At 44.7% G+C, this 13477-nt stretch overlaps 1 protein-coding gene across 1 annotated transcript in view; it reads left to right on the forward strand.

Moving 5' to 3' along the window:
* Positions 1-8757: 8757 nt before the first annotated feature.
* The window catches only part of LOC105479725 (WD repeat domain 43), a 55745-nt gene continuing 51025 nt past the window's right edge, over positions 8758-13477 (forward strand). Inside the window, exon 1 of the mRNA XM_011737886.2 lies at positions 8758-9014. Coding sequence (XP_011736188.1) covers positions 8790-9014 — 225 coding nt within the window. The 5' untranslated portion in view covers positions 8758-8789. The remainder of the gene's footprint in view (positions 9015-13477) is intronic.

The raw sequence follows: 13477 nt of genomic DNA on the forward strand, positions 1-13477 counted from the left end.
GGGCAATAGAGTGGGATCCTATCTCAAAAACAAAAAACAAAAAACAAAACCAAAAAAAGTCCAAAGGATTTGGTCCAGGGCACATGTAATGCTTCTGGATTTCTAGGTCCTTCAGTCTTGTGGCTCTGCCATTCTCAGCGTGTTATTTTCTCTTCAAAGCCCATGTGGACGTTCCAGTCCTGGCTATCACATTTAGTTCCAGGGATTAATAATGAAAAAACAGTGAAGAAAAGCATACAGTCTCATTTTAAGAATATTGTTCTACAGTCCCATCTCACATGGGCTCACCTTATTTGAAAGAAAGCTGGACAGGCTGGGTGCGGTGGCTCACACCTGCAATCCCAGCACATTGGGAGGCCGAGGAGGGCGGATGACTTGAGGTCAGGAGTTCGAGACCAGCCTAGCCAACATGGTGAGACCCCATCTCTACAAAAAATACAAACATTAGCTGGGCATGGTGGCATGCACCTGTAATTCCAGCTACTCAGGAGGCTGAGGCAGGAGAATTGCTTGAACCCAGGAGGAGGAGGTTGCAGTGAGCCGAGATTGTGCCATTGCACTCCAGCCTAGGCAAGAGACAAAACTGTCTCAAAAAAAAAAAAAAATGCTGGACAATGTAGTCTTTGTTATGGAAAGGTTTATGCCCAGGTAAAAATGGAAGGTTCCTTAATGTAGTAGAGAAATTTAGGGATAAATGGAATTTAGGGTACAATTAGTAGCCTCTGCAACAAGATGTTTTAGAGGGAATTACAGGGACTTCCATTAGGACTCATTGAGCTTAAACCACTCTTGGTGAATTGTCCATGTGCAAATGCCTTGCAGACAGTTGGATACGTGACTCCTTTTCCTAAAGTGTGATTCTCATAAATTCACTTGTCTGCCCCAAACTTTCAATGACTTTTTACTCCTTACGCTGGCATTCAGCACCAGGCTACACTTCCTTTCAAGGTACTAGCTGACAAAACCACCCCCTATTCTTTGAATGTGCCCCATCCTTTTTTGTTTGCATGCCTTTGCTCTTCTAGTACCTTCTGCCTGGAATGCCCTTTCGAGAACTCTTGTTCATACCTAATAAGTCTACCTCATTGGATCCTCAAAAACTGAATCAGATGTTACCATCTTCTAAATTCCTCTAAAAATTTGCCTACACTTCTGTGCTTATCATCTTCTGCTTTGTACCTAAAAAGCACTCAACAGGGCCTGGTGCAGTGGCTTACACCTGTAATCCTAGTGCTTTGGGAGGCTGAGGCAGGTGGATCACCCGAGGTCAGGAATTCAAGACCAGCCTGATCAACATGGTGAAAACCCCCGTCTATCCTAAAAATTAGCCGGGCGTGGTTGTGCACATCTTGCAGTCCCAGTGATTCAGGAGGCTGAGGCAGGAGAACTGCTTGAACCCGGGAGGTGGAGGTTGGAGTAAGCCGAGATCACGCCACTGCACTCCAGTCTGTGTGGTAGAGTGAGACTCTGTCTCAAAAAGAAAAAAAAAAGCACTCAGCAAACATTGGTGAATTACATTGCCTTTGGCTTTGTTATTTGTCCCTCAAAGTGGCTGAAAGATCTATACGAGATTTTCTATGTGAGGAAACAATGTGCTTTGGACAAAGGTGAAATACCGCCTTTCTAAATGTCTTCGATGTGTTTCCTTAGAGAGCTCTTCCCTGACCCCGTCCCTCCATGCCAGCCTACTTTCTCTTATGCCCTGTACTTTCCTTTGTTAGCACTTACCACAAGTACTCTTTACTTTTTGAGATGGAGTCTCGCTCTGTTGCCCAGGTTGGAGTGCAGTGGCACCTGGCTCACTGCAACCTCCGCCTCCTGGGTTCAAGCAATTCTCCTGCCTCAGCCTCCCAAATAGCTGGGATTGTAGGTGCCTACCACCACGCCCGGCTAATGTTTGTATTTTTAGTAGAGGCGGGGGTTTCACCATGTTGGTCAGGCTGGTTGACCTCAGGTGATATTCCCGCCTTGGTGTCCCAAAGTGCTGGGATAACAGGCATGAGCCACCGTGCCTGGCCTGAGTGTCATTTTAAAGGAAAGATTGGGATAGTAACGGGGGGGGAAGTGGAGTCAAAGGAATTTTTTTTTTTTTTAAGAAAGGATAAATAATAGCATGTTGATATCTTGATGAGAGGGATGAAGTTCAGAGGTAAAAATGGATGCTCGCAGAGAGGGAAGGCTTTTTAGAGTCATATTCTTGACTAGGCAAGAGGGGATGGAACCTAGACCTGAAGTGCAGGGCAGCCTTTGCCAGGAGCATAGGCTGTTCACTCAGAGTAGCAGGAGAGATGGGGCACAGGTGGGTGGATTCTGTGGGACTGGAAGCTTGTGGAAGTCCTCTTGTGATTGCCTCTATTTTCCCAGGAAATAAGAAGCAAAGTCATTTGCTGGGAGTGAGGATGGAGGAGTAGGTTTGAGGCGACAGATGATATGAACTAGTGGAAATGAATGGACTAGAGTAACAGTTGTTTGATAACTGGGCAACATTAACTTCCCACGTGAATTTCAAGTGGATAAGAGTCAGAATCCCAGCACTTTGGGAGGCTGAGATGGGTGGACCGCTTGAGCTCAGGAGTTTGAAACCAGTTCAGGCAACATGGCAAAACTCTGTCTCTGAAAAAAAAAACAACAACATAAAAAACCAAACAAAACAAAAAATGCAGCCGGGTGTGGTGGTGCGTGCCTGTAGTCTCAGCTACTTGGGAGGCCGAGGCGGGAGAACAGCTTGAGCCTGGGAGGCAGAGGTTGCAGTGAGCCAAGGTCACACCATTGCACTCCAGCATGGGTGACAGAGCGAGACCCTGTATCAAAACAGAAACAGGCCAGATGCGGTGGCTCACGCCTGTAATCTCAGCACTTTGGGAGGCCGAGGCGGGTGGATCACCTGAGATCAGGAGATCGAGACCATCCTGGCTAACATGGTGAAACCCCGTCTCTACTAAAAATACAAAAAAAACTTAGCCAGGCGTGGTGGCACGCACCTGTAGTCCCAGTTACTCAGGAGGCTGAGGCAGGAGAATTGCTTGAACCCAGGAGGTGGAGGTTACAGTGAGCCGAGATTGTGCCACTGAACTCCAGCCTGGGCAACAGAGAGAGACTCCGTCTCAAAAAAACAAAAAACAAAACAAAACAAAACAAAACAAAACAAAACAAAAAACAGAAAAGAAAACAAGTCGTAATAGAGTGGCTACGGCTTCTCTTTAGTGACCTTCAGGTGTTTGCAGTTGGATAGTTAGTCTTTCCCAGGCTTGTGGTTTTACCAAGGCAGGAACGTGATATGAGAAAGAGGCAGGGGAATTGAGGGTTATAATTATATAGTTTAAGTTACATAGAGAGGGAAGTGCAGCCATCAGAGAGAAGAAATGAAAGATGGTGAAAAGAATGTGGACTCAATGGTAGAAAGATGGGCTGGAGACTGAGAACTAGAGGGAGCAAACTGGAAAGATAGGAGTTGGTGGTAAGAGAGGGGGTGTGGAAATTGAGATTATGGAGTTGGTGCCATTATTGCAATGACAAGGTATGGGACATGACCATGGGAGGGATTGGCTGATGTAGGGTAGAGGCCAAGATTATTGAAGAGGAGCAAGTTAAGGAATTGATATGCTTGGATATGGGAGGGTCATACATGTGAACCCTACATGTACTCATTGGGTAAGATTGTCAGAACCCAAAGATAACTTGGGTTAGAAATCTAGCTCCTTTTCTACTTCCTAGCTCTTCTTAGTTTTCTTATGTGAAAAATGAAGATATTAATAGTTTCTACATTGCAGGGCTATTGTGAGGACTAAATGAATTAATACACATGAAACACTTAGAATAGAGAGTGACATATAGTAAGTGCACAATAAGCTTTTATTTTTATTTGCATATTTATGACTAACAAATCTGATAATTTTAGCTCAGAACTTTCTTCATGCAAACTCATATCTGCTCTTTTATAACAAAAATCCTTGAAGTAGTTGTCTATACTTATCTTCAGTTTTTCACCTCCCTTTTTCTCCTCTACCCTTCACAATAAAAATTTCCCCCTACCTCTCTACTAAGAATGTTTTCTTGTTGTTGTTTTGAGACAAGACCTCACTCGGTTGCCCAGGCTGGAGTGCAGTAGCAAGATCACCGCTCACTGCAGCCGTTACCTCCCCGGCTCAGGTGATCCTCCCACTTCAGCCTCCCAAGTAGCTGGGACCACAGGCACACTCCACCACACCTGGCTAATTTTCAATTTTTTTGTAGAGATGGGGTTTCTCCATGTTGCTTGGGCTGGTCTCAAACTCCTGGGCTTAAGTGATCCTCTTGCCTTGGCCTCCCAGAGTGCTAGGATTACAGGAGTGAGCTGCTGCACCTGGCCTAAAAATGCTTTTGAAGGCATCAATGACCCTGATCTTCCCAAGTCTACTAGTTAATTCTTAGTTTTCATCTTTGCTGCATTTGACATGGCTTTATCGTGTTTTGCTTCTGAAATTATAAAAATTTGGTTTCTGGGTCACCTCCTTCTCCTGGGTTTTCATCCTGCCTTGCTGTTTTCTCTTCTCAATCTCCTCTGCAAGATCCTCTTCCTCTCCCTGACCTCGAAAGATTGGCACAGCTTGGGGCTAAATTCTTTTCTATCTATACTAACGCTCAACATGATCATTCCAGTCCCACGGTTTCATATAGCATCTGTATGCTAATGCTTCCCAAACTCATATCTCTAACTGTGATGTTTTCTCCAAGTCCCAACTCATATATCTTAACTTCTTGCTTGTTTTTTTTTTTTCTTGAGACAGAGTCCCGCTCTGTCACCCAGGCTGGAGTGCAGTGGCTGGATCTCAGCTCACTGCAAGCTCTGCCTCCCGGGTTCACGCCATTCTCCTGCCTCAGCCTCCCGAGTAGCTGGGACTACAGGCGCCCGCCACCTCGCCCGGCTAGTTTTTTTGGGTTTTTGTAGTAGAGACGGAGTTTCACCATGTTAGCCAGGATAGTCTCGATCTCCTGACCTCGTGATCCGCCTGTCTCGGCCTCCCAAAGTGCTGGGATTACAGGCTTGAGCAACCGCGTCCGGCCTATATCTTAACTTCTTATTGAACAACCCTACTTGAATGTATAGTAGGTATCGCAAACTTAACTATCCAAAACTGATTACATTCTAGTCAGGGAAGCAGATAATAAACACATTTAAAAATGAATCTCTAGGCTAGGTGCAGTGGCTCACACCTGTAATCCTAGCACTTTGGGAGGCTGAGGTCGGCAGATCACCTGAGGGCAGGAGTTCGAGACCAGCCTGGCCAACACGGTGAAATCCTGTCTCTACTAAAATACAAAAATTAGCTGGGCATGATGGCGGATGCCTGTAATCCCAGCTACTCGGGAGGCTGAAATGGGAGAATCACTTGAACCCAGGAGATGGTGGTTTCAGTGAGTGGAGATTGTGCCACTGCACTCCAGTCTGGGTGGCTGAGCAAGACTCCATTTCAAAAAAAAAAAAAAAAAGAATCTTTATTTCAGCTAGTGCAAAGTGCTACAAGGAGAAATAAAGCAGAGAAAGGAAATGAGAGCTTAAGTATTCGAAGGAATTAGGAAAAGCCTCACTCAGGCCCTGCCAGGTCAGAAGGAAGGGCAGTCAGTGTGCAGAGAACAGCAAGTGCAAACATTGATCTCCATTCCACTCAAAACTCTTTCCCCAATTGAGCTAATGGTATCACTATTCACTTATTTGCCCAGGCATCAGAGTCACTCTTCATCCATCTGTTTTCCTCACCCTTCACAATCAATTCATGTAGCAATTCCTGTTGGCTCTAACTTCAGATTATATTTGGAATCCGATCATTTTTCGCTACCTTCATTGCTTTCATCAGAGTCCTACCAATCATTGCCCTTGTTCCGACTACTACTCCACAGCCTTCTACCTTGTCTTTCTGCTTTCATTCTTGCCTACAGACTTCATCTAGCAGCCAGGAGGTCTTTCAATAATATAAATCAGATCATGTTATTTCATTGCTCAAAACTGCAGTGGGGTGGGATGCGGTGGCTCACACCTGTAATTCCAGCACTTTGGGAGGTCAAGGCAGGAGGATCCCTTGAATGCAGGAGTTCGAGACTAGCCTGGGCAACACAGAAAGACCCCATCTCTTAAAAAAAAAATAAAAAAACCCACAACTCTTCAGTGGCTTATTTCTATCATACTTAGAATAAAATCCAAATACTTTAATTAACAAGGTACTAAATAATCTGGCTCCCTCTGAACTCAGCTACTACCTTTGATTTTTCTAGTTGTCACTATCTACCCTAAGTTTCTCCAAAGCTTTTTCTTTCAATTAGTCAAGGTCTTTGTTGCCTCAGTCTTTGCACTTGCTATTCTTTCCACATTGACTGCTCTTCCTTCTGATCTTGCATGGTCTGAGTGAGGCTGTCCCTAATTCCTTCCAATACTTAAACTCTATTTTCCCTCTTTATTTCTCTTTATAGCAGCTTGCACTAGCTGAAATACAGTTTTATTTGTTTGTTTATTATGTGCTTCCCTGACTAGAATGTAAGCTTCATGAAAGCAGGAATCTTGTCTCTCATGATCACTGGTGGATTCCTGGTACCCTAAAACAGTGCCTGGCACATAGCAGGCATTCAGTTTGTTTGAGTGACTGAATGAATCCAAGTGCCAAATTAGATGTCTCAAATTTAGCATTCCCAGACTAAAGACACTATCATCTTCTTGCACAAAAATCTTCCAGGATTCACTGTCCTAAGTGAATTGGGTCACCAACCAGTCTCTCCCAGTAAAAGCTCAGTAAGTAATCCTTGGCCCTTTCTCCCTCTCTCCCTTGGCCACTTTAAATCTGGCTCATTGTACATAATAAACATCTCTTGAAACTTCCTTGCATCGCCATTTCTCGAAGCCACTCACCATCATCTCCACCTGGGTTTTCGAGCCTCCAACCTAGCTTCCTCCTAACACATTCATTACACTGTCTCCATGTAATCTTTCTAAAATGCAAATCTTGGCCAGGCGCAGTGGCTGGTGCCTATAATCCCAGAACTTTGGGAAGCTGAGGCGGGTGGATTACTTGAGGTCAGGAGTTCGAGACCAGCCTGGCCAACACGGTGAAACCCTGTCTCTACAAAAATACAAAAATTAGCTGAGTGTGGTGGCGCACGCCTGTAATCCCAGCTACTCGTGAGGCTGAGGCAGGAGAATGGCTTGAACCAGAAGGTGGAGGTTGCAGTGAGCTGAGATTGTGCCATTGCACTCCAGCCTGGGCACAGTGAGACTCCGCCTCAAAAAATAAAAACAAACAAGAAAACAAAACAAAACAATACAATAAAATGCAAATCTCACCATGCCATTCCATAGCTGTAAAAGCTTGAGCCTTTCAATGGCCCTGAGAGTGGTTTTTATCTTTCCTGGCAGGCAATAAGCTCTGTGTGGGCAGAACAGTACCTGGCATTCCTTTAATTAGAATGCATTGATTTGGTGAAATATTTAAGAGAAACATAAAAATCTACCCCGCCCCCCCCCCTTTTTTTTTGGATACAGGATCTCATTCTGTCACCCAGGCTAGAGTGCAGTGGAGCAGTCATAGCTCACTGTGGCCTCGACCTCGTGGGCTCAAGCCATCCTCCTCCCTCAGCCTCCAGACTATGGGCGCGTGCCTAAAAATGTCTATTTGATATAGCAACATGAGATAAATCTGGAGAAACAGGAGTGAATAGCCGTTTCAATCATTACTTTTACATTATTATAATTGAATAAATTGTTGTGTTGTAAATGATTACAGCCTGGAAATGAATAGGGGAAAACGGAAGCAGTTGTTACAATCATCATGAATTGGAAAGTGAAGATTTCTTCTTATTTATTTATTTATTTTTTTTTTTTGGGACAGAGTCTCGCTCTGTTACCTAGACTGGAGTGCAGTGGCGTGACGATCTCGGCTCACTGCAACCTCCACCTCCCGGGTTCAAGGATTCTCCTGCCTCAGTCTCCCGAGTAGCTGGGACTACAGGAGCGCGCCACCACTCCCGGTTAATTTTTGTATTTTAAGTAGAGATGAGGTTTCGCCATTTTGCCTAGGTTGGTCTCACCTTGGGCGATCTGCCCGCTTTGGGCCTCCCAGAGTGCTGCGGTAACAGGCGTAAGCCACCGCGCTCGGCTGAAGATTTCCTTTAAACCTTTCGTCCTACCTTATCATTTTTAAAAAAGTTTTTAAAATTATTATTTATTTATTTTTGAGACGGAGTTTCCCTCTTGTTGCCCAGAGCTGGAGTGCAATGGCGCGATCTTGGCTCACTGCAACCTCCACCTCCCGAGTTCAAGCGATTCTCCTGCCTCAGCCTCCCGAGTAGCTGGGATTACAGACATGCGCCACCACGCCCGGCTAATTTTTTAATTTTTAGTAGAGACGGGGGTTTCTCCATGTTGGTCAGGCTGGTCTCGAACTCCCTGATCTCAGGGGCTCCGCCCGCCTCGGCCTCCCAAAGTGTTGTGATTACAGGCGTGAGCCACCGCGCCCGACCGTCTTTCTTTCTTTCTTTCTTTTTTTTTTTTTAAAGGAACGGGACTTGATCTTGATTCTACAATTACTTTCTCCCATACTCCCACGCCCGCCCCAGAACAAGTTAGCAGCAGGCCCTAACGGGCCACCGTCCACAGGGTGGCTCCGTCCGAAGCTCTCCTGCGACGCGAAAAGCCACCCCCTCAGCCCCGGGCGCTCCCTCAGCCCCCCGCGCTCCCTCCGCCTCACTTCCTCCTCCAGGCCCCGCCCCGCGCCGGTGCGCCTGCGCACGGACGAACACGTGGCTGCAGTGGGGCCAGAGCAGCAATGGCGGCGGGCGGCGGCGGTAGCGGCGACCCCCTGGCCCCGGCTGGGGTCCCTTGCGCCTTCTCCCCGCACAGCCAGGCCTACTTCGCTTTGGCCTCTACCGACGGTCACCTACGAGTATGGGAGACGGCCAGCAACCGGCTGCACCAGGAGTACGTGCCTTCCGCGCACCTCAGTGGTACCTGCACCTGTCTGGCCTGGGCGCCAGCGCGGCTGCAGGCCAAGGTAAAGCGAGCGGGACAGCGCGGGGCGGGCGCCTTCCCGGGCTCGGCTTCGGGCCTCCGGGCCGGGTGGCGCGTGGCCGGGCATCGCGCGTGGCTCTCGGCGGCCCGGGGCGAGAAGGCACGGAGCGCGGCGTCGGCGCGCACTGGGCCCAAGCCGCCAGCCCCGCGTGCGGCCTGCCGTGAGGGCAGTGAGGGAGGGCGCAGCTCGACTCGGCCAGTCGCGTATCCGAGCCCTGCCGGCTGGCTCTATGCGGCCTGGGCCCCACTCTTGACGGGCAGCCATGTTCGCCGAGTCCCCTGGTCCCGCTGGGGCGGCTTTCTTCTGCCGGACCTTGCTCATCAGAGTCCTGGTTTTTGATAGAGCCCCATCTTGGGACTATCTAACTTTCCTCTTTCTCTGATCCAGCTCATCGGTTTTGCTCTGGGCAGTTGGTGTGGACTAGTCTGTACTTGCTTCCGGACCTTCCCCCTCCTGCCCCCCCCTTTGGGTGCCGGCTCACCACGTGTTCTTGTCCACATCCAGGTCGTGGGACTCTCAACTCTTAACTTTTGCCTTTCCCAGGCACCTCTGGATTCTCAGCCTTTTGAACTCGCTGCTTTTTTATTTTAACATCTGCTCGCCCCTCCCGCCCCGCTTTCAAGCCCATCACACCACTCCCCACCCACCCCAATCTAAAGTCTGTGTTAGGATGTGGAGGTAAAGTGAAGTAGTAGCTTGATTTCGTGAATGTTTCATGAGGCCAGATGAAGTTACCCTTAGATGGAAAACTGCCGAGTTAGGCAAAGCTTTTCATTGTTAGGGACCCGTGTCAGGTAAATGCCATTCACAGTTGAGTCACTCAGCTCCATCTCTCTAACTCAGCACGCACGTGGTTATTGCATTCATAGAGTAGCCAAACCGAATCACTGCAAATTGATTTGGAAGCATCAGGTATCCTGAGGTGTGTGGTGTGAGCTGTTAAAGTATGGAGAACTGCAAAAGCTCGTATTTAGGATAGATCTTACTCTCTTTGACGACCTGGGAAACCTGCTAAATTTTTGGGTTGGGAGAAGGGATACATGTAAGTTGCTATACTTTGGATATGTTCAGATATTTTTCAAATTTTACACTACGTTTTCATAGTTTATTCTGTTGATTCATAAAGTAAACCTATTAGGGCTTATAAGTCAAACACAAAACTTAAAAAAATCAGTTTTTATTGTTAAAATTACAGTGCTCTGCTTATCTTTTATTTTCAAAGTTTTCTGTGTTTGTATTTTAACAGTCCTGCAAAATGATAGTAATACTAATGCTGAGAGAAATACGGAGCAGTGGTTAGGTAGGTGCATGGACCCGAGCTAGCTATACTGTCTACATTTGATTCCAGCCTCTGCTTCATAGTGGTAATTGCGCCTCTGGTTCCTCATTTGTAAAATGAGGATAATAATACCTACTTCATAGAGTGGTTGTGAAGATTAATATATTTAATAATGCAGAGAACACTTAGAATAGTTCTTGACAGGTAAGTGCTTTAAGTGTTAAGTATTATTAATGTCTGATATTTGTGTGGTTAGTCCTGAAATGTTGATAAGGAAGGAACTTTCTACCTTGTTTGGGGGGAAGAAACAAACTCTGGGAAACTAAGCAACTTGAATAAAGTAAAAAATGGAACCAGGATTAAAACTCAGGTCCTTGAGAGCCCAGTTCTTGGTTATCTGCAAAAAATAGTTAATATTAGGTTGGAAAAAATGTCACCCACTTTGCTTTTTTCTTGACTTTCAGTTGCATTGTATGCCCAAGAGAAGTTTCCTAACCTCATATTAAAAGTCATAATTTTGGAATATGTGCAACACTGTGGTAAATTAGAAAAATAACTGGATTTGAGTTCATAACCAAGACTCAAAACTTGTTTTGTCGTATTGAGCAAGTTGTTTTAATTTTGAGGACCTCATTGACAAATGAGAGTTGAGCTACATTAAACAAATTTTTTTTTTTAGATTTCAGCGTCGAATGACTTGACCCAAGCCTTAATAACCAATAAAGGAGTGTGGCCTCTAGAGTCAAGGTGCCCCGAACTCCTGGTCCAGTGCCCTAATTTTGTTACTCTTCGGTCTTGAGTCACAGAACTGAGAGAGCTGGAAGGAATGTAGAGACATTCCCTACTTTGAGGGTGCGTCCTCTTGGAGCATCAGTTTGACTTAAAAACCAAGGAGAGGCAGTTTTCTTGTATTAAAATAAACTTGCACATATATTATGGTATAAAATTAAAAAGTCGTATGTCTTATCTTAGAAAAAAAGGCACATGTTAAGGTGCTCTCATCTTACTAAACCCTTTCTTTTATTTTACATCTTTGAGGCTTAGTGTATGAGGCATGAAAAGGGTATACTCTGAACCCACTTTCCAGCATTTTGTTAAGGTCCTGGTATATGATGGCGTATAGTACTCTCAAATTTGAAATAGAAGTAACATCATCCACCTTTTAGGATCCTCAGGATCAAATTAGGCAGTGTATGTGACTGGTGTAGCATGGCCTAGCATGTAATAAGTGGCTTAATGTTATTATTGAATGAATCTGGACTCATTTTACCATTTAATATGGCATTTAATATGGTAAATCAGTTTGTAAGAAAAGTAGTCTACCTTTGGTTTAGTAATTGTCAGTTTGCTACCCAAAGACAAAGTGTGGTGATGATAACTCATCAGTGGAGAAAGATAGATAGTGTTGGGTTTCTTGGGTAACGGGTTAAGTTTGTGGTTCACGAGTGTTTAGAACAATTAGAGTCTCACCTCTTGTTGGTCACAGAATGATTACAGTACTTTACATTCATGCCACAATAGTTTTTAGAGGGTTTTCATATGTTGTGTAGCTGAGCACTCCATTTGGTCTTTGGAGCCAGGGGTAAGAGGACCTTTAATGAGGACAAGAAAATAGGAAAGTGCAAAAATACAAGTGGATGGACTCTATCTAGATGGATACTATTTTTAAGAGTTCCTCAAGTTTATGTGTGTAAACTGAGGCAGAAATGTTAATTATATTCTCTACCAAAGCCACACAGTACAGTGGCTCAGCCAACTAGGAACCGATGCTGCTGTTTGTCTTCAAACTTTTGAAAGTCTTCCAACTTTTCTGCTTTTCCTTCTCTAACAGACCTGTCTGCTATTGGCTGTCGTAGTAAATGTGTTTATACTGCTTTGCTGTCACTGCAATTAGGATGACCCGGTACAGCTTAGTACTTGTTGAATGAAGCACATGGCATTTCAGACATTGGACAGGATAGCTGAGCTGGGTGTCTGCATTACCATCCCTTAGAGATGTAAGACAGTTCACATGTCTGTCTTGAGGTCTTGCTAACAGTTAAACTTCCTAAAAAGTAAAGGTTGCAGATAGATCTGATTGGCAGAAATAGAAGTTTCTATGTATTAGGACTTAATTGATTTGTTATAAATGCTGTATGTGATTTTATGTAAAAACTTACACACATACAGTGGCAGTGAGGTAGATCAAGAAACTTACATGCAGTGGCAGTGAGGTAGACGAAGAAATGGATTAGGAGACTAATTGCAGAATGAAACTTGAAACTTGCCATACTTTTTGGTGTCTAGAGTTCAGTATTTTTCAGAGCAGATTTTGATCCATTAGTGAAGTGTGTAATAAATTTAGTGGATTGTAACATTAAAAAAAAAAAAAGAATTGAAAGTATCAGTACTGCTAGCCATGGGAAACTTCTCTGTGAAACTTGTTTCTATACATGTATTTTTATGAGAGTGTAGTGACTCTGCATGTAAAACTCCTTTCTCTGGGATCTCAGTCTAAAAAGTCATTACTTTAATTACTGTACAAATTCAGACTTCTCATAACCTGAATGTGCTTTTTTTCTGTCTTCATCCCATCTGTACAACTCCTTGCTTTTATAAATCATGCACATGCGCCATTCAGATTCTCCCTCAGCCTTATTGTTTCTGGATCAAATGCTGATAATGGATCAAATGCTGATAAGCTTTTCTTGTAAGACAGGTTTCAGTATTATTCATTGCTTAACTCAGTCTCTTCATGGTGGAAAAGACGCCTTAGTCTGAGAAATCACCTCCTTGGGATATTCACTCCTGGTGCCTTCAGGAATTGAGATTTTCCAGTTACAAATATATGAACTAAATTTTTTATCTTACCTTTTTATTACTTTACATATTTATCTGTATAATCTGTGCTGGGCACTTAAGAGGAAGCACAACTGACTGACTAAGGTGTAAAAGAAGAAATACGCTTCTTATTTGCCTTGTCTAATGCAGGGTATGACGTGTGTCTTAAGGGAAAGAAATTTCCGTGGAGGAGGTGGTATTTGAGGTGCGCCTTAAAACATGGATAGGATTTTTAACTAATGAAAATTGTCGTGAGTAGGAAAGGTCCCCTCCCAAGTGAAGGGAAAAGCAAAAGCAAAATGGGAAAATGTGTGTATAGGGAGTGTTAATGTAAGGGCGGAATTGG

The sequence above is a fragment of the Macaca nemestrina genome, chromosome 13 (genome assembly GCF_043159975.1).
Source record: "Macaca nemestrina isolate mMacNem1 chromosome 13, mMacNem.hap1, whole genome shotgun sequence".
NCBI lineage: Eukaryota > Metazoa > Chordata > Mammalia > Primates > Cercopithecidae > Macaca > Macaca nemestrina.